The sequence below is a fragment of the Lynx rufus genome, unplaced genomic scaffold (genome assembly GCF_022079265.1).
Source record: "Lynx rufus isolate CCGP_SWC_20201006 ecotype Redwood Valley unplaced genomic scaffold, mLynRuf1.p SCAF_2, whole genome shotgun sequence".
Taxonomy (NCBI): Eukaryota; Metazoa; Chordata; class Mammalia; order Carnivora; family Felidae; genus Lynx; species Lynx rufus.
In genome coordinates, this window is record NW_025814834.1 from 168,593,151 (window position 1) to 168,613,324 (window position 20,174).

The 20,174-nt window shown below is 39.9% G+C and overlaps 1 protein-coding gene across 4 annotated transcripts in view; it reads right to left on the reverse strand.

Annotated features, from left to right (window-relative positions):
- The window catches only part of DNAJC6 (DnaJ heat shock protein family (Hsp40) member C6), a 148,740-nt gene that overhangs the window by 25,780 nt on the left and 102,786 nt on the right, over positions 1–20,174 (reverse strand). For all 4 annotated transcript variants that reach the window (XM_047084990.1, XM_047084988.1, XM_047084987.1 and 1 more), the window contains exons 5-9: positions 8,930–9,052; positions 4,216–4,349; positions 3,270–3,464; positions 2,313–2,430; positions 528–607 (exon numbers count right to left, since the gene is read on the reverse strand). In XM_047084990.1, the coding sequence (XP_046940946.1) occupies positions 528–607; positions 2,313–2,430; positions 3,270–3,464; positions 4,216–4,349; positions 8,930–9,052 (650 nt within the window). The remainder of the gene's footprint in view (positions 1–527; positions 608–2,312; positions 2,431–3,269; positions 3,465–4,215; positions 4,350–8,929; positions 9,053–20,174) is intronic.

The window sequence follows — 20,174 nt, forward strand, 5'->3', positions numbered from 1 at the left end:
CTACCCCTACCCTGACTCCCACAACTCCCACCTATCACCCTGGCTTCAGCCATCCCTCTGAGTTTCCTAAACCATATTATAATAAAGCGACTAAGGTTCATTCTCTGGTACAGAAGGGTACCCTGCTTTAGTGCTATAGCCTGGCATCCTGTCTCAAGGGTCATTGCTCATATCATACCACTGATTAAACTGCTATCACTGTTGAAAAACACAAAGGGATACACAGATGCAAAGGGCCACAGTATTGATACTTTGTTTCCTCTTTGTTCAGTCTTGTTCTCTCACATGGAATTTTAGACCTTTCTATTTGAAGTCTTTGATCCATTTGCGCTCAAGAAAAATTATACCCAACCGCAAGCTGTGAAATGCAACCAGGCTCTCTGTGTTGTTAAGCTACACTCAACAGTCCTGCAGCACAGGATTCCAAGGGTTGCTGCAGCACAGAGCAAAGGAACCCTGGGTATTTGGCTTCCAGCATTTCCCAGCTGCTTATATTGAAAACGGATTTCAGTCCAAGTAGCACTCACTTGGTGAACTTTAAAACTGTGGTTTCCAGTGGTATGAATCCAGTATGAAACTGAAGCTGGAATATCTGGGTGTTGGTCACCTACAAATACATGAGAGAAGCACGTGACAATCAACCAGGGAAAGGGGACTAACTGCATCAAGAAATTATACTTTGGGGAGCCATGCACCTTCAACTGTTTCTACATTGGACCTTCTGTTTATTATGAACACTAAGTGACCTCCCCATTTGGAAATGGCCCAGCATCATTTCTAGCCTCTCATCTCCATGAACTCTGCTTTGGCAAGCCATTGCCTCTTCCACTAATGTCCCATGTTCTTGCATACTGCCATACTTTGGCTCATTCCATTCCTTCTCTTCAGGATGCCCCTGCTGCAACCTAATGAACTCATCCTTCAATGGCCACCTTGAAAGTTCATATCCTCTCTCTAGCCACCAATGACTAAAGCAGACCACTCCCATTATAGTATCTCATCCTACCTCTACTATGTGAGTGGATATTTGTACATGTGGTGAATTTCTCCTGCTAGGCTGAGCTCTCTGAGGGCAGGGACAGTCTTATTCTTGTCAATCCTATACCCCTAAGGCAATGGCTGGCACAGAGCATGCACTTGGCAAATATTTGATGAATTAAAATACAATTACTTATAACATTATTCATAATATCCCAAAAGAGGCAATGACCAAAATGCCCATCAACTGATGAAGAGATTAATAAAAAGTGATATAGCCACAATGGAATATTATTTGGCCATACAAAGGAATGAAGTACAGATACATGATACGACATGGATGAATTTCAGAAATATTATGCTAAGTGAAAGAAACCAGCCACAAAGAACCACTTATTGAATGAGATTCCATTTACATGAATGTCCAAAAGAGGCAAACCCTTAGAGACAGGGAGTAGATCAGTGGTTGCCCAGGGGATGGAAGACGGGAGGGGCAATGGCCGATAATAGGTATAAGGTTTCTTTTGAGGATGATGATGTTCTGGAATGATATGGTGGTGCTGTATTTAGTATTTTGAAAATACTAAACATAACTGTATTGTACACATTGAAAGGATGAATTTTATGTTATGTGAATGTTATTCTAATAAAACATTGAAAAACTATAATTACTTAATCCTACATCCTTAATAGAAATATCTCCTCTCACACTGATCCAAATGGGACACTATAAAAAAGGGCATGAGCTTCTAAAGCTCAAGGTTTGGTACAAGTTCCAGAGCTGTCAGTTTCTGGCAAAGTCATCATGCCAAGGCCTCTGGGCAAATCACATTCTCTCTGAGTCTCGTTCCCTATAAAATGAGGGAAACAGACATAAATAATCTTTAAAGGTTCTTTCTAATTCTAAAACCACAAGTCACTCAAGCCCAAAGTGATACAGAGAATATACTCTAAAATCCTCCTCATACTAAGGGATGCCCGGCTGGCTCAGTCAGTAGAGCATGAACTCTGTTGTTTTTAACTTCTATTTATTTATTTTGAGAGAGACTGAGTGTGAGCAGGGGAGGGGCAAAGAGAGAGGGAGACAGAGAATCCCAAGCAGGATCGATGCTGTCAGCGCAGAGCCTATCGCAGGGCTCCATCCCATGAACCAAAATCAAGAGTCAGATGCTTAACTGACTGAGCTACCCAGGTGCTTCGAGCATGTAACTCTTGGTCTTGAGGTCATGAGCTCAAACTCCACGCTGGGCTTATGAGCTTATTTTTAAAATAAAATAAAATACCCTATTGAAGGCTCAGAAGAGTTTATGCCATGATTCTTCCTGAAACCATACCTTAGCCTGTAGTCGGCTCCCAATGGTTGACCTCAAGTGATACATGGAAACAACCACATCTCCTTGCACAGTGATGCTCAAGGGAATAAAGATTTTTCCATCTTGGACACGGTATTCTCTACAAACAGAGACAAAAATATACATTGAAAGAGTCCAATCTTGTATGATCACATAGGTATAGTCATCTTGTGGCTCAAGCCAAAGGACCTATTGCCCAAGACTGGGCCCAAGAACCATTTCCTATCTTAAGCAGAGTCAGGAGCACAGCCATGGGTGCAAACTGGTTCTGCCATAGGATGGTGTTGGTCTAATGGTAAACCCCCCCCCCCCCCGTCCCATCTGGACTTCAGATAAATTGACTGCCCATCCCTACTCTGCAGATCTCATAATCCTCAAATACACTTAGCCCTGATATACTTGTTGTTTCCTAACTTTAAATTAATAGTAAAAGCAGAGACAGAGGGAACAAAAATGTCCAACCAAGCTCAGTATAGAAACTGCAAAGCCATGCTCTGTGAGGGTCTTAGATACCAATTCCCAAATTCAACCTATTCCAAACTAACTTCATTTTATGTCACCATCTACTCCCTTTTCTCCATACCCCCTACCACCTCCTACTGGCACCTGCTTTTTATTTTGGATTCTGTAACTTCTTTCATTATATTACCATCTGCCTAGCTGCTCACCTAGAAACTAAGCATGCAGGTCCTCTGTCCCCACCACTGTCTTAACCCTCATAATTCATGTTAGTCCCTTAGCTTGTATTTCCATTTGAGAGGGAGCCATAGCATTCCTTGGTTTACTTATGCTTTTCTAGGATTGAACCTACATAGAACTTTTTTTTTTTTAATATCAGCCTTTTCACAATGACGTATTCCTCACAAGAAGAATATAATTCAACCTAGATAAGAAATGAGCAATTCCTAAGAAGAAGTGAAGAAAAATATCATGACCTACTTCATTCGTTCAAAATCTGCACAGGTCGTATATATTTTGGTTTCTCCAATCAGTACATCACAGTAAGGACGACATCCATTTCTCTGTTTGTTAAAAAAAGGGACTGGACTGACAGTGATGGACTTAATCGTGAGAGGCTTGAAGTGAGGGCGGTAGGGCTTGTCTGCTAGGAGGTCACACATATAGCCCAGGTATCTGAAACAGAAGATTGACATTCTGTGGGTATCCAGCACACCAGACCAAAGAAGCAATCAATCTTGGCTATGAAGTCTATTCTTGTAAATTACTAACTTATAATAACAATTTACTGTGTTAAATTCTTAAACGTTAACTACCAAAAGAGAATGCAACCAACAATTTATGAAAACTTTTATCTAGTGACATGACTGTATTTCCCCCCCCCCAAAGAACTGGTAAAGGGGTAATTTATTAAATGAAAAAGGCTTATGGGAGCTTTATACTAACTTCACATTGGCATATCTGTTCCTATTTGATCTGCCAGGTTAAGTTTATCAGCTAAAAGCCGGCTTTGGAAAAATTTTAGAATTTATCATCAGAAGCACTTTTAACTCAAAAAAAAGTAAGAAGGGGGAATTATATAAGAGAAAAGAAGGGGTGCCTGGGTGACTCAGTCAGTTAAGCGTCTGACTCTTGATTTTGGTTCAGGTCATGATCTCATGGTTCTTGGGATCAAGCCCCACGTTGGGCTCTGTGCTGGTAGCACAGAGCCTGCTTGGGATTCTCTCTCTCCCTCTTTCTCTGTCCATCCCCCACTCACACTTTCTCTCAAAATAAATAAACATTTTTTAAATAAATAAATAAGAAAAAAGAAGAAACTGCAAGTAACGGAAATATAATAAGTCCATTACCTAAAAAGGGTTTCCCTTTTCTTAAGTGCACAATACCAGTTAGAAATTGTGCCTACCCTGCATCTAGCTTACTTTACCTCCTGTGGGATGGCGACAGTCCGATTCCGGGTCGCTTTGCATATAACAATCGAACGGCTGGGCCAGGAGTAGAGTAGAGATTACAGAAAATGAACATAGCACCAACCAGAATTGACGATGCTGCCCGTCCATCCTGCCAAGGAAGATACATAAACCTGTCACAAACGTGGCCCAGTCGGCCACTCACCACAGAGAATGGCTGTACTTGCAGTTAAAAGAGGGAAGAGAGAATGGGGAGAATTCTTCTTAACAGAATGATTTTCAGTTCAAAATTATTCACCTGAGGGTACCTGGGTGGCTCAGTCACTTAGGTGTCGACTCCTGATTTCAGCTCAGGTCATGATCTTGCAGTTCGTGGGATCAAGCCCTGGACTGGGCTCTGCACTGACAACACAGAGCTTCCTTGGGATTCTCTCTCTCTCCCTCACTCTCTCTCAAAATACATAAATAAACTTAAAATAAAATGTGTTCACTTGAAAACCAAACTCTGTCCCAAGCTCTTCAAATCACAAAGCAGCAAGGAAGGCTTATTCTTAGGGTAAAACTGACTCTCTACTAACCTAAGAAACCAAGCAACATAAATTTGATCTGCATATATTTATGGGAAAATAGTCTAATCTTCGAAGTAACTTTGGACTCATAGGATCAGAACTAGTAGTTGAGGTCTCTTGGTTGCAAGCCGGAGGTAGAGTTCACAGATTAGGCAAATACTGCTCTTTGGAATATGCTATGTATATATTTTACCCAAAGTATGTTTCTAGATTCATACAAAATAAGGAAGCTTCACATGATTCAACCACATTCAGTGGAGAAATACATGTAACATTCCTAACAGATGGTGGCCCAGGCTCTTCTAGAACACTCTGAGTGACAGGAGGCTTGTTGCTACTTGAAGAAACCAAGCCCAGCCCAGCTTACAAAGTTCTTCTTCATCCTGAATATGTTGAGTTGAAGTCTATTCCACTCAATGATCCTCGTTTTTTCTTCTGTCAGGAAGGAGTAAACCTACTTCTTTCTTCCTGGGGTAGCCTTATACATATCTGAAATACCCTCCCCTTCCACCAACTCTTTTATTTTCCAGGTTAAAGGCACACCCAATCTGTGACGGTTACTTTTATGTGTCAACTTGACTGGGCTGAGCGATGCTCAGACAGTTGGTAAAACATTACTTCTAGAATTGTCTATGAGAGTGTTTCGAAAAGAGATCAGCATTCAGGGTGCCTGGGTGGCTCAATCAGTTAAGTGTCTGACTTCGGCTCGGATCACGATCTTGAGGTTTGTGGGTTCGAGCCCCACACAAGCTCTGTGCTGGCAGTGTGGAGCCTCCGTGGGATTCTCTCTCTCTGCCCCTCCCCTGCTCATTCTCACTCTCTCACTCAAAAATAAAATAAACATTAAAAAAAATTTTTTTAAGAGATCAGCGTTTGACTCTGAGTAAAAAAAGATGTACTCTCACCAATGTGCATGGGCATCACAGAATCTGTTGAGGGTCTGAATAGAACCAAAAAGCAGAGAAAGGGTGAATTTTCTATCTTCCTGAACTGAGATGTCTACCTTCTTCCCTGGGACATCAGAGCCCCTGTGTCAGGCCTTGGACTCAGACTGAATTACATCACCAGCTTTTCTGGTTCTCTAGTTTGCAGACAGCAAACAAATTGTGGGACTTCTCAGCTTCTGTAACTGTGTGAACCAATTCCTATAATAAATGCATTATATATTGGTTCTGTTTCTCTAAAGGACCCCAACTAATATATAATTTATTTGATTCTTCCTCACTTGATATTCCATTTTAAGAAACATCATTTGGAGAAGTTTCTCTGAACAGACCCATTTTAAAACAACAACCTTAAATGTGCTACCCAGATGTGAAATGCAAAATATGAGGTGCACTCCAACCAACTAGAGAGGAAATACCATCTCCTTTATTCTGGACACTATGCTTTTACTAACATAATCCTAGGCCAAACTAGTTTATATGCAGGCTAAGTCACACCCTAAGCTCTTATTGATTTTCCTATCTACTAAAACCCCCAGTTCTTTTTCAAATGATGTGTTAAGCTAAGAGACAAATATATTTAATCTTTTACAACAAGATTCAGGACTTCACATTTATCCTGTGTTTAACTTCACATTCTTAGTTTCCGTTAAACAACCAACCTGCAAAGGCTTTTAAAATCCAGATTCATTATATGACCTTCCCATTTCTGAGAAATATTGGAAGCTTGATCTTCACATCCTCATCACTGCTTTTAATTAAAAGGGCAACCAAACGCAACCTTCTCCTGGGAAGATGCTGATCCATTAATCACCTACCTTTGGAAGCAAGTACTGAGCCACAATCCAACTAGATGTATAATAACCTAGCCCAAATTTCTCTATCTTGATTATAGAAAATTGGGAAATACCTTGCAGGAATACAATAAGCTATCCCTACTAGTCTATTGGTCTTGTAAAAGTTCAGCTGTTTTGATATGCACATTCATAATGAACCAATGAAGACTCCTTTTTCCTAAGAGTTTAAAATCATCTGTGCAAAGATTTATATTAGACTTTTGCCTTAAAGTGCCATCAGGTTCACCAGCCTGTAACTTTCCAGGATCAACCTCCTCCGTATTTTGGAAAAACTCTCCTGTCTTTGTTTGCCTGGCACCTCTTCTTCCTGTTTCCTCATATTACATAAGGAATCCATGATTGCTTTTCCAAGTGCTCTCAGCATTCTGAGACATAATTTAAGTCTAGAGAGTGGATTATTTTTAAAGTACTGTGAGGCTCCTTTACTATCTCACTACCTATCAGCTCTGTCTTAATGATCATTGTTACTACTGTCCTAGCCTGACATTTGCTCCCCTGACAAAGAAAACAGAATAAAAGAGTTAAGATTATATCATGTGCCTCAAGCATTTGTTATTGTCCTTATTTCAAGGACAGGTTTTTCCTTTTTTTAAGACATTTTTCTTAATCTTAATTCTTTTAGATTTAGCCTTTCTGGTACTCTTAACTGATTCATGGTTCTTGGATGTGTCCCCCTCCTTTTATCTACCATGCAAATCTTTTTAACAGTTTAATTAGTTTTTTATTAAAAGATGAGTATATGCTTATTATTTTTAATAAAACAGAAATATATATGACAAAAGTAAAAGCTCCCATTTCCAGCTTCAATTCCATTTCCCAAAGACTTGGTGCAGATGTCTGATTCATGCGTACCCTTTTTCAGTGAGCTAGAGAGCAGCAATGGTGTCATAATCCTTTGCTTCTTTTTCTTCTTCATTGGCTTTTTATTCTTCAAGATTGTATCATAAGAACTGGAAGCCTCTTCTCTCTCTTGAGCCATCTTCCCTTACAAAGCTGTCAGACTTTGGCTCTCTGGACTTTTAGAAATTTCTTGCGTGAAGAGAAAATCACCAAAGTGCCTAAAGCTGCTTAGTCCCTGAAAGGAATCTGTTCTGTTGCACAATCTGTTGTGCCTCCGACAGGAAAACCCTTTGGCCGTTCATGGACACGAAATTTTTCCTTTGTTGCCAAGAGTTTGGGGATGTGAGATGGAAAGAAGAAAATATGTTCTTTCACTTTCCTCCTCTTTTAGCCAACTGGCTCTCAAGAAGGAGGGAGAAGATCATCAAGTAATCACATAGCAAAAAAAAAAAAAAAAAAAAAATACACCCTGAAGTTTATAGAAGAATGAGTAGGGGCGCCTGGGTGGCTCAGTTGGTTAAGTGTCTGACTTCCGCTCAGGTCATGATCTTGTGATCTGTGTGTTCGAGCCCCACGTCAGGCTCTGTGCTGACGGCTCAGAGCCTGGAGCCTGTTTCAGATTCTGTGTCTCCCTCTCTCTACGACCCTCCCCCGTTCACATTCTGTCTCTCTCTGTCTCAAAAATAAATAAACGTTTAAAAAAACTTTAAAAAAAAAAAGAACGAGTAATTCCAGTATTTATGCTCAGATTCCACTTGTGTGTTCACTTGACCATGTATTCAATCATTTATTCAAGCCTCTCAGACCTGGGGTGCAAAGGTAAAGGAGACACAGTTCTTGCCTGTGAGATGCTCACAGTCTAGTAGGAAAACAGGCACACCACCAGATCATGATGATGCAGTATATTAGATGCCACAGAAGACATTCAGATATACAATGGGAATGTCCATACAGTGAAAATACTCAAGAGTCAAAAAGAGTTTTACCAGATGTTGACTTTTAAACCATAGGTAAGAGGCCACCAGAGAAGAGTTGGGGGAAGGGACTCTAAGAAGTCAGTGGTCGGGAAATTCATCAGTCCCACTAGAAATTGCTGTAAAATACAATCAATCTATGTGACTACTTACAAAGGCATAGGCGTCTTCTTAACTTCATTTTCACTCAAAAACAAAAAGATAAATATTCCAATGTGTTTATCAATTTCATTCACACAGAACTCAATGGTATTTTTGCCTGTGTACCCACAGTCCTCGTTTCTACCTCTTTTATAATATTTAGCACATTGTAGAGGCCCTGTATTACGTGTATGTATCTGCCTCTCTCACTATTACTCAAGCTTTAAGGCAAGAAGAATAAATTCTTCCCTCATTTTTATATCCCTCACATCCCCTAATTCCTAAGTAGGGATTCAAAAAGCTTATTCAGCTTAAATGTTACCTGTTCACCAGCCTCTATAGAGCCAGCTGTATTTGGCCAAACCAAACCCAACTACCACAAATGACAACAACAAAGGTTACTCACCAAGCAGTGGACAACACAGACGTTTTTGGGATTCTGTAGTAGCCAATTATACATATTCCGACACACAGCAAAAAGGTTGTGCAGACTGGGGGCCTGCCTAATGGGCCAACTGCATTCTGAGACCTAAGGGAACAGAGCAAAAGGAAATGAATTCCCCAAGTGACTCCTCTCCATACGCAGCTATCACACTAAACAACTTCTGGAATATGATACCACATTCTCTTTTAATATAGCCAGGAGGAGGTGTGAACAGGGTTCAAACACAGAAAGAAGAGTTGTTTAATATAGCAATTTCTTAGTTAAAAGATTCCATTCCAGTAAAGGTATAAAAACAAATTTTGAGGTATATTTTAAATTAAAAATAGACCATTTAAACTACATATTTGGATTTTTTTTTAATCCTGTAGGGTTACAATGCATTTAACTTCTATTAAGAATACAATGTTTTGACCTGCCTATTGGATACTTAATTATAGTATTATCTTATAAATCCTGCACTATCCCTAATTTTATTCCAGCTCTCATGAGAACATGAAAAGAGCTGCAGAGTGAGCCAAACTACACTTGCTCAGAGCTCTTATTTCTTTCTGTCTTACTGAAGGAATCCACAACACCATGGGGCAACCTTCAGTATTTTCACTCATCTAACACACGTGTTCATTTAACCCATTACAGAGCATCGGCAATGTTCCTGGAATTCTGTTTGGCTCTGAGCAGTATCACAATCGTACAAGACCGGTATTAACATGATGTCCATTCTGCAGATGAGAAAACAGACTCTCAGAGTCTGTCTTGTCTAGAGTCATGCTGCCAGTCAGGACCAGGAGAGCAACCCAGGTCCTCTGAGTATAAATCATTGCGGGACAAGACTAGACTGGTAGAGATTATCATTTGCCTCAAAATACTAGGTATGAGTCCCAAATGATTAGATATTTACTAATTTAGATAACAAAAAATGAGAAGTTTAGACTTGAACAAACTCTGTGACCTCTTTTAACCTTCTTTTTTTTTTTTTTTTTTTTTTTTTCAAAAATGTGGTGAGTGGCACCTACCTACCCGCCTCATAGGGTGTGGTTAGTACATGAGGATGTATTTCAAGGGCTCAGCCCAGTACCTGACATGCACAAAGTGATTAAGGAATATTAGCTATTATCATCAGTATCGAATCCGGTAACTGCCAGTACAAAGCCCTGAGTTCAGATAAAGCCAGCTATGTTTGAATAAAATGAATAAAATCCCATATGGCAAAAAAGCAGACTGAAGGGCCAGATCATTCAAGGTCCTGTTAGCAGCTGGGAGGATATTTAAGAAGGAGTGACTCTCATCTGTATTTTCCAAAGACCTCTTAAGCCAGTGCGGAGAATGGATGCGGATGACATGAGAGTAGCCGGGGGTAGCAGTCAGGAGGCTGCTGAGGAGCCCAAGTCAGGAATGATGGCGGCTTAGGCTGGTTGCTAATGTAGGGAATTCTGAAAAAAGACTAGATTTTATATGGATGGTGTCATCAGAAAGTACTCTGCAACACTACTGGCCTAAACAACAACAACAACAACAACAACAACAACGAATATCTCAAATCCCTAATGTTTAACAGTGGGCAAAGGGAGGCAGGAGCAATCTATTGGTTCACCCTTTTCTGGTAACCAGATAATCGCTAGTCAAGTTTCTCTCTCTGGGGATGCCAAGAAGGCCCATTTTTTTGGTTAATTTGTACCTTTTTCTACAAGATGATTGTAGGGTAATGGCAGGGGTGCTTCCAGGTACTCACTTACCTATACCTTTGGCAATGACAGGTATGGTTTATTAAACAAAGTAGTTGAAATGCTTGACACAGCTACTAAACAATCTAGGGTGACCCACTACTGGGCCTCTGCCAGTTTAAACTCCGGAACAGCTTGCCCCTTCTACCCAACATGAATTAAGACTGTTTCTGGCCCATTCTTTACCACCAAATGGATTCCCTGCTGCTGTGTTCTCAAGGAACAGAAATGATATATTGGTTTAAAAAAAAAAAAAAAAAGAAGAGTTGGTAAGATAAATTCTGCCATCAGGGAAATAACAAAATGTACACTTGTACAAGCTGCTTCTTGTCTGCAATGCTTTTCTTCCCTTAGTAAATTCATATTCATCCTTTAAAACCCAAGTTCAAGTGCTCTTTTGTTACTGACAGTTTCTCTAACACCCAGAGGCAGAAATTAGTTACCTTACTTCTTCGTACCCATGCCCTTGTCCATTTTCATCTATTACAGCTTTTATCAGTAGAGCACCATGGTTAAACCCACAGGCCGGGTTTTCACCTTTGCTTTACCACTTATGATCTGATTAACTGTAGTCAAGTTTCTGATCTCTTGGAGCCCCAATCTCTTGTGTGTAAAGTGAAAATGGACATTACAAGAGTAATGAGAATTAAGTAGAGCAACATAAGCGCAGTAAATGCCAGCGTATTGTCAAACTGTATTCAAATTAATTGTTTACCTCTGTCGCCCCCTCTAGACACTAGGCCTCACCAGAAGAGACACCATAACTTACTCGTTTTGTAACCACAGAGTTGTTGTGTTAGTTGAATGGAAGATGCTCAGTATTTGCTGAGTGAACGAATGATTGAAAGAACAAAGGAATGAACCCCATTTGGCAATCGCTTCTCATACTAAGATTTGTCTACAGGTACAATATCTCAAGGAAGGGGCAGATGAATCAAATTAGCTGTTGTTGTAAGTTGGAATCATGGAAAAATATGAAACAATTGCTTTTCCAGACAGTATTTTTAAACCTTTTAGAAACTGTATGTCAACCATACAAACACTAAATGTCAATATCTGTAATGAGTCTCAGCTAAAAGTTGGCTAAATTGTTCTCAGCACAAAAGGCTAAAAGCTCCAGAATCATTAAATCAATCAAGTAAATAATATTAATTTAAAGTACTCCATAATTACATATTTACTTGATCTATAATTATACACCATTAAGCAAACATACAATTACAATTTTTTAAAAGCATGTACTCTGTCTAAAAGGGAATAAAACACTAAAGCATAAACAAAACCAAAAAAAATTTTTAAGGAATTCAATCACTGTAAGCTATTTTTGTGTCTCCCTGGGGTTCACAGGTTCAGGCAATAAGCAGCACAATCCTTGGGCATGTGACACTTCATGATGCCATCTCCAGTCTCTCTAAACACCTCCCAGAGCTGCCAAGCATCAGAAAATGCCGTATGGATTACAGGCTGCCATGATACCACCCAGTTGGGAAAGAAGCCAAAACAGCACCACAGCCGGATGCCATTTGATTTTTCTCTCTCCATTGCCACAAGCATGGGCTCATCGATGGCAGAAGCATCCCACCTGCCAAGCACAAGAGCAAAAGGTACTACAGAGAATCAGACTCAAGAGCCATACCACATTTTAAGAATCTACACCATTTTTGGAAAACAGGGGGATTTTAGTCAATCATTTACTGTGGCATTTTAGTATTACTAACATCAATCATAACTACCACTTACCGAATGCTTACTATAGGGTAGACACTGCTATCAAGTTTATTCGTTATGGCAAAACTACAGAAAAGAATTTCTAAGTATTTGCAAGGTAGGTATTCGTATTGTCATCCCCATTTCATACAGGAGAAAATGGTATCTCGGGTGAAGTGAAGAGATTTAACCAGGAAGAGGAACAGCTGAGATGTGAACCTAGGGTAATTTTTAAAGCTTAAAATTGTCATCTCAATAAAAATTACTGATAAGACTCATGTACTTTCTATTATATCACACTGTCTGATGGTGATTATTAACTGCAATTCCACCTCACATTTGTGGGTGGTTATGGCTTCCAGTGATGGCCATATTTTCAGTTTCCTTAAAACTGAAGCATGGTGGCAGAGGGAGAGATGAAGTATAACCTGTAAAGTCACCTCTCACCAACCAGCAAACCACAGCAGAAACAACTGGGAGCTCTGGTGACCTCTGGTGAGCTCTGGAAGGAAAAGGAAAGCAAACAAACAAAAGATGGATTGATAGCATCCATCAAAGTTGAAATTGATAGCATATTTCCCAAAAATTGGGAATATTTCCCAAAGTTGAAATTGATAGCATATTTCCCAAAAATCAATTTGTTCTCAAAAGGGAAGAAATCCTGCAAGATTATGTAGTTTAGAAACAATCAAAATGAAGGAAAAGTCTAAAGGAATCAGCTGGGTTTATTTTTTTATGCTATTAACAGGGCTCCTTCAGCATACTTTTCTTCCTGGTTGAGAGGAGGAGGAAGGACACTCCAAGTGGTGCTGGAGTGCGATCAGAACGTAAGAACTTTAGGACCAGGCAACATGCAGTGGCCATTCACCTGGTTTTCTACTTCTTACCAACAGCAATACCAAGAAATGTGTAAAGCAGTGGTTCCTGATATTCTGAGCAGAGCTCAAAACCTGTGCAGAAAGTGAACCAGTTTACATGCACCTACAGAGTGGATGGGTACAGTGTTTATTTGGGAGATGATGGAAAAGGTTTGGGTATAGACAGTGGTGATGGTTACACAACATTGTGAATGTATTCAATGTCATTGAACTGTACTCTTATAGGTTGTCAAAATGGTTAAGTTTGTGTCATGTATAGTTTACCATCAAAAAAAAAGTGGGGTGCTAGAAGAAATGGTTAAACTCTCCGAAGCCCATCCATGGATCTAAATACACAGGTTGACCCATATTTCTTTAACTCAGATCAAGAATACCTGTTTTAGATAATGCATCTCATTGTTCTCCAGGACTTTACTGTCAACATTGGTAATTTTTATTTCCTCAAGGTGGAAACTGGCTAAGAAGACTAAAAAAACAAACAAACAAACAAACAAACTAATGTTCAATACCTCTTGTGCAGTTCTGAATAGGCACTCTAGCACATTGCTTTGAAAGCAGGGCAATCTGGCATATATTGAGTTGGGGTCTCTGCTAAAAATGGAGACTAAATATGAATCCTATTCTAACATTCCGTTACACATGCAAATCCTAAGAAAGCTGCTATTTGATTATTTCATCCAATTCCTGTCAAACCATGTGGCTTCTAAGCATAAAAGCTAATCAAAATATAGAATGACTCCCCTCAGCAAAGTGAAATCTTCACGGAAACAGCCTGTCTCTGCCACCACCACCATATTCCAAAACACATATCACACAATAAAATGTAAAATGACTTAGTTCAGGGTTCAAGACACAGGGATATAGACAGAGCTGGACTCCTGTGAGTCTACAAATAAAACCAGTCTCATGTTTGGTCTTTTCCAACACTGGTATTTATGGAAGAGTCTGCCACCTACATTAATTTTTAAATTTTTTAAAAAAGATTTAAGTAATCTCTACATCCAACGTGGCCCTTGAACTTACAACCCTAAGATCAAGAGGTGTATCTTCTACTGATTGAGCCAGCCAGGCACCCCATGCCATCTACATTTATTAAAATAAGATTTGGAAAACTTCCAAACTCTTTCTATGAAGCCAGCGTTATCTTGATTCCAAAGCCAGACAGAGACCCCACTAAAAAGGAGAACTATAGACCAATTTCCCTGATGAACATGGATGCAAAAATCCTCAACAAGATATAAGCCAACCGGCTCCAACAATACATTGAAAACATTATTCACCACGACCAAGTGGGATTTATACCTGGGATGCAGGGCTGGCTCAGTATCCGCAAAACAATTAATGTGATTCATCACATCAATAAAAGAAAGGACAAGAACCATATGATCCTCTCAATAGATGCAGAGAAAGCATTTGACAAAATACAGCATGCTTTCTTGATAAAAACTCTCAAGAAAGTAGGGATAGAAGGAGCATACCTCAAGATCATAAAAGCCATATATGAACGACCCAACACTAATATCATCCTCAATGGGGAAAAACTGAGAGCTTTCCCCCTAAGGTCAGGAACAAGACAGGGATGTCCATTTTTGCCACTGTTATTCAACATAGTATTGGAAGTCTTAGCCTCTGCAATCAGACAACACAAAGAAATAAAAGGCATCCATATTGGCCAGGAGGAGGTCAGACTTTCACCCTTGGCAGATGACATGATACTCTATATGGAAAACCCAAAAGATTCCACCAAAAAACTGCTAGAACTGATTCATGAATTCAGCAAAGTTGGAGGATATAAAATCAACACACAGAAATCGGTTGCATTCCTATACACTGACAATGAAGCAACAGAAAGAGAAATCAAGGAATCGATCCCATTTATGGTTGCACAAAAAACCATAAAATACCTAGGAATAAATCTAGCCAAAGAGGTGAAAAATCTATACACTGAAAACTATAGAAAGCTTATGAAAAAAATTGAAGAAGACACAAAAAAATGGAAAAAGATTCCATGCTCCTGGATAGGAAGAACAAATATTGTTAAAATGTCAATACTACCCAAAGCAATCTACATATTCAATGCAATCCCTATCAAAATAACACCAGCATTCTTCACAGAGCTAAAACAAATAATCCTAAAATTTGTATGGAACCAGAAAAGACCTCGAATAGCCAAAGCAATCTTGGAAAAGAAAACCTAAGCAGGAAGCGTCACAATCCCAGATTTCAAGCTATACTACACAGCTGTAATCATCAAGACAGTATGGTACTGGCACAAAAACAGACACTCAGATCAATGGAACAGAATAGAGAACCCAGAAATGGACCCACGAATGTATGGCCAACTAATCTTTGACAAAGCAGGAAAGAATATCCAATGGAATAAAGACAGTCTCTTCAGCAAGTGATGCTGGGAAAACTGGACAGCGACATGCAGAACAATGAACCTGGACCACTTTCTTACACCATACACAAAAACAAACTCAAAACAGATGAAAGACCTCAATGTAAGACAGGAAGCCATCAAAATCCTTGAGGAGAAAGCGGGCAAAAACCTCTTTGATCTTGGCCGCAGCAACTTCTTACTCAACACGTCTCTGGAGGCAAGGGAACAAAAGCAAAAATGAACTATGGGGACCTCATCAAAATAAAAATGTGAAGGAAACAATCAGCAAAACTAAAAGGCAACCGACAGAATGGGAGAAGATATTTGCAAATGACATATCAGATAAAGGGTTAGTATCCAAAATCTATAGAGCTTATCAAACTCAACACCCAAAAAACAAATAATCCAGTGAAGAAATGGGCAAAAGACATGAATAGACACTTCTCCAAAGAAGACAGCCAGATGGCCAACCGACACATGAAAAAATGCTCAACATCACTCATCATCAGGGAAATACAAATCCAAACCACAAGATACCACCTCACACCTGTCAGAATGGCTAACATTAAGAACTCAGGCAACAACAGATGTTGGCAAGGATGTGGAGAAAGAGGATCTCTTTTGCATTGTTGGTGGGAATACAAGCTGGTGCAGCCACTCTAGAAAACAGTATGGAGGTTCCTCAAAAAACTAAAAAGAACTACCCTACGACCCAGCAATTACACTACTAGACATTTACCCAAGGGTGTGCTGTTTCGAAGGGACACATGCACCCCCATGTTTATAGCAGCACTATCAACAATAGCCAAAGTATGGAAAGAGCCCAAATGTCCATCGATGGATGAATGGATAAAGAAGATGTGATATATATACACAATGGAGTATTACTCGGCAATCAAAAAGAATGAAATCTTGCCATTTGCAACTACATGGATGGAACTGGAGGGTATTATCCTAAGTGAAATTAGTCAGAGAAAGACAAAAATCATATGACTTCACTCATATGAGGACTTTAAGACACAAAACAGATGAACGTAAGGGAAGGGAAACAAAAAGAATATAAAATAGGGAGGGGGACAAAAGAGAAGAGACTCATAAATATAGAGAACAAACTGAGGGTTACTGGAGGGGGTGTGGGAGGGGGGATGGGCTAAATGCGTAAGGGGCACTAAGGAATCTACTCCTGAAATAATTGTTGCACTATATGCTAACTAATTTGGATGTAAATTTAAAAATAAAATAAAAAATAAAATAAAATAAAATAAGATTTGGTTTACGTTGGTTAAGGGTCCAACTCTTGATTTTGGTTCAGGTCATGATCTCATAGTTTGTAGGATCGAGCCCCACGTTTGGCTCCGTGCTGACACTGTGGAGCCTGCTTGGGACATTGGGACATCTCTCTCTCTCTCTCTCTGACACTCCACTACTCACACTTTCTCTCTCTCAAAATAAATACACATTTAAAAAAATATTTTAAAAATAAAATAAGATTCAATTGCAGACCTAGAACTCCATTATCCTGGAAGGAGGAAGAAATGGTTCTAGCCCTCATGCACTGGAAGATGAGAACCTAATGCAATAATGAGATGCAAATCAATTCACAGCATTAGTGCTGGGGAGAGAAAGGACTGTGGCCTGGAAAAGAGATGCAGCCAAATCCAAAACAGAGCTCAGATGAAAATACTAAGGTTTGGGAGCTGTCTTCCTGAGATACAACTGAGGGCTGAGAGAACCAATTAGGTTGGAGGGTCCAGTTGCATTCTGCCAAGTTCTAGGACTATCTGAGAGAGGCTAAAGAGGTAGTGCAAGCCTGTGTTTCTGAGAAAAGAATTGGAAAAGACTTGTGGTATACTGAAACCCTCCCCTTAGCAAAGTTAGGCTGTTAGGATGGGTGAGGGGTGTCGCATGGGGGCCTCTTAGGAAGAGGGAGCAGCTCATGCAAAGAGACAGCATGTGTCTTCCCTGGTTGGAGTATAGAGTTTTTTAGGCCATGGAGAACAGTGGAAAAGAAGCTGGAGAGGCAGGGCTAAGACAAGATCATGAAGAGCTACGTAAGACACATTCTACGGTTTGCACAGAGAGGAAATAACCCTATTCCTTTCACTTACGGTCATAAGTAAGCAAGACTTATTCATGCCTTAAGGTCCAGCTCTCACTGCTGTCTCCTTTCCCCAAACTCTCTTAGTATGGATTGTATTATTTGCATTTGTCTTTAGCATGTCTTGGCTTCTTTTTCAGCTAGGCTTAAGTGTCTTGAGAACAAAAACCAAATATTTATTTTATATCTATATGTTTAACAATTCTTGGCACATTCATTCTTCTGAGAAACCTGTATTAGCCATGCCAAGCACGCTCCTAGGTAGCAAATAAAATAAACATCCCTCCTGCTCTTCTAGAGCAAATGAGGGCAGCCCAGGACAGATGTTCAATATGTAAGTCCTGGTCTTTTGGTAAGACTGTTAAGACTGGTCACAAAATATGCAGTTGCACTAATGGATGCCTTGCTTTAAATATCTTTATAGAGATTGCTTTTACAAATACTACACAAAGGGCCATCTGGGTGGCTCAGTCGGTTAAGCATCCAACTTCAGCTCAGGTCATGATTTCACGGCTCATGGGTTTGAGCCCTGCATCAGGCACTGTGCCAGCAGTGCTGAGCCTGCTTGGGATTCCCTCTCTCTCTCTCTCTCTCTCTCTCTCTCTCTCTTTTCCTACCCCTCCCCAACTTGAACTTTTTCTCTCAAAAATAAATAAACTTAAAAAGAAAAAACAGGGGCGCCTGGGTGGCTCAGTCGGTTAAGTGGCCGACTTCGGCTCAGGTCATGATCTCGCGGTCTGTGAGTTCGAGCCCCGCATCGGGCTCTGTGCTGACAGCTCAGAGCCTGGAGCCTGTTTCAGATTCTGTGTCTCCCTCTCTCTGACCCTACCCCGTTCATGCTCTGTCTCTCTCTGTCTCAAAAATAGATAAACGTTAAAAAAAAATTTAAAAAAAAAAGAAAAAACAAATACTACACAAAGAGACATCTTCATACATATGAATGTTTCTACAATGATAATTATATCTTTATTTACTTTCAGAGGGAAATTTTTCCAGATTATCACAGATCTTCCATGATTAAATAAAATTTCTATGGAATATTGTGAAGGGTGTTCCACAGTTCTTCAGTTATGAAAATGATGACATTGACTCTCAAACAATAGAAATCAATCCAAAAGATTTGCATCTGAGTTAGAAATGGAATATCTACCCACATTCTGTTTGATGTTAATTCACTTGCTCTGAATCAGGTAATAGATGGGATAAGAGTGGGAAAGGCAGTTAATTATAGGGAATTTAAAAGAGCTGCATTTAAAATCTCCATTATAGAGCAGCAATTTAGACCAAACTGCTTCAGAATGGTTTTATCAGTGCTTCTCGAGAGTGGTCCCCAGGGCAGCAGTTGGAGTGGCGCCCAGGAAGTTGTTAGCAGGTGCAGATTCCCATCACTCTCCTATGCTGCTAAAGCAGAAACTCTGGGCCTGGGTGTCTGCCCAACCCTCCAGGTGGTTTGTTGCTCACTAACATTTGAGAACCACCAGGTTTCCTCTTGCCTATTCTGGGAACCTTCACGGAAAAGAGAGTCCTTAGCAAAACTGTCCCTTATGTCATTGAACATTAGGGCAGGTGAGGCTTTAGAGAACATATAGACCAACCTTCCTGTGTTTTTTACAGATCTGGAAGCTGAAACCCAAAGATTATCAATGGCAACTAAAATTGGAGCAAAATGTGTTCTAACATCAAAGCTGAGATACACAGGATGGACAGGCAGCTATAATTTTGCTTACTTAAAATAAATTTTCACTTTTCAAGGGTCCATTGTGTGGAAAACCCTTTATATTTAGGAATAGACCCAGATGTAGTTGCAAAACCAATCACATCTAAGGCTAAATCAAAATATTTGAAAATGTTCTGGAAAGAGAAAAAGCCTTAATTCAGTGAATAAATCGAGAATTCCCTGACCAGAAAGATCAGACTTCACATCAGATTCAAACCTAAGCCAACACTCATGGCTTCTCAACCAGTCAGAAACTAGGAATATTTCCCTGCCTTATTCAAAAAGTTCCTTAAGAGGATAAGCCAGCTTTCCCAAGTAATAGTGTCGGCCCAGAGCAATGGTTAAGAACACAAACAAGCCTTAGACCACCTGCTAGTGGTAATGGTCTTGGGCAAGTCACCTTAGTTCTCTGTGCCCCAGGTCTCCATCCACCTCAGAGGACAGTGTAAAAGCTCCAAATATTAGTAACAGTATTACCAAACCCACAGTGTGGACTGTTTGTGTGCTATTTTCTACTTATGAAAAAAGCACCTTTACTGAATGTCAGAGAGCTATTTCCATTATACTGAGTGGTGTCTATATTGGTCTAGCGACACTGATGCATCATGACACCTAAGTAGCAATAAGGGAAGGTTAAGGGCATAATTAGTGTTACAGTAGAAGGGTCACCAATTGCCCTCCATAGCAGCTCCATCTCCAACT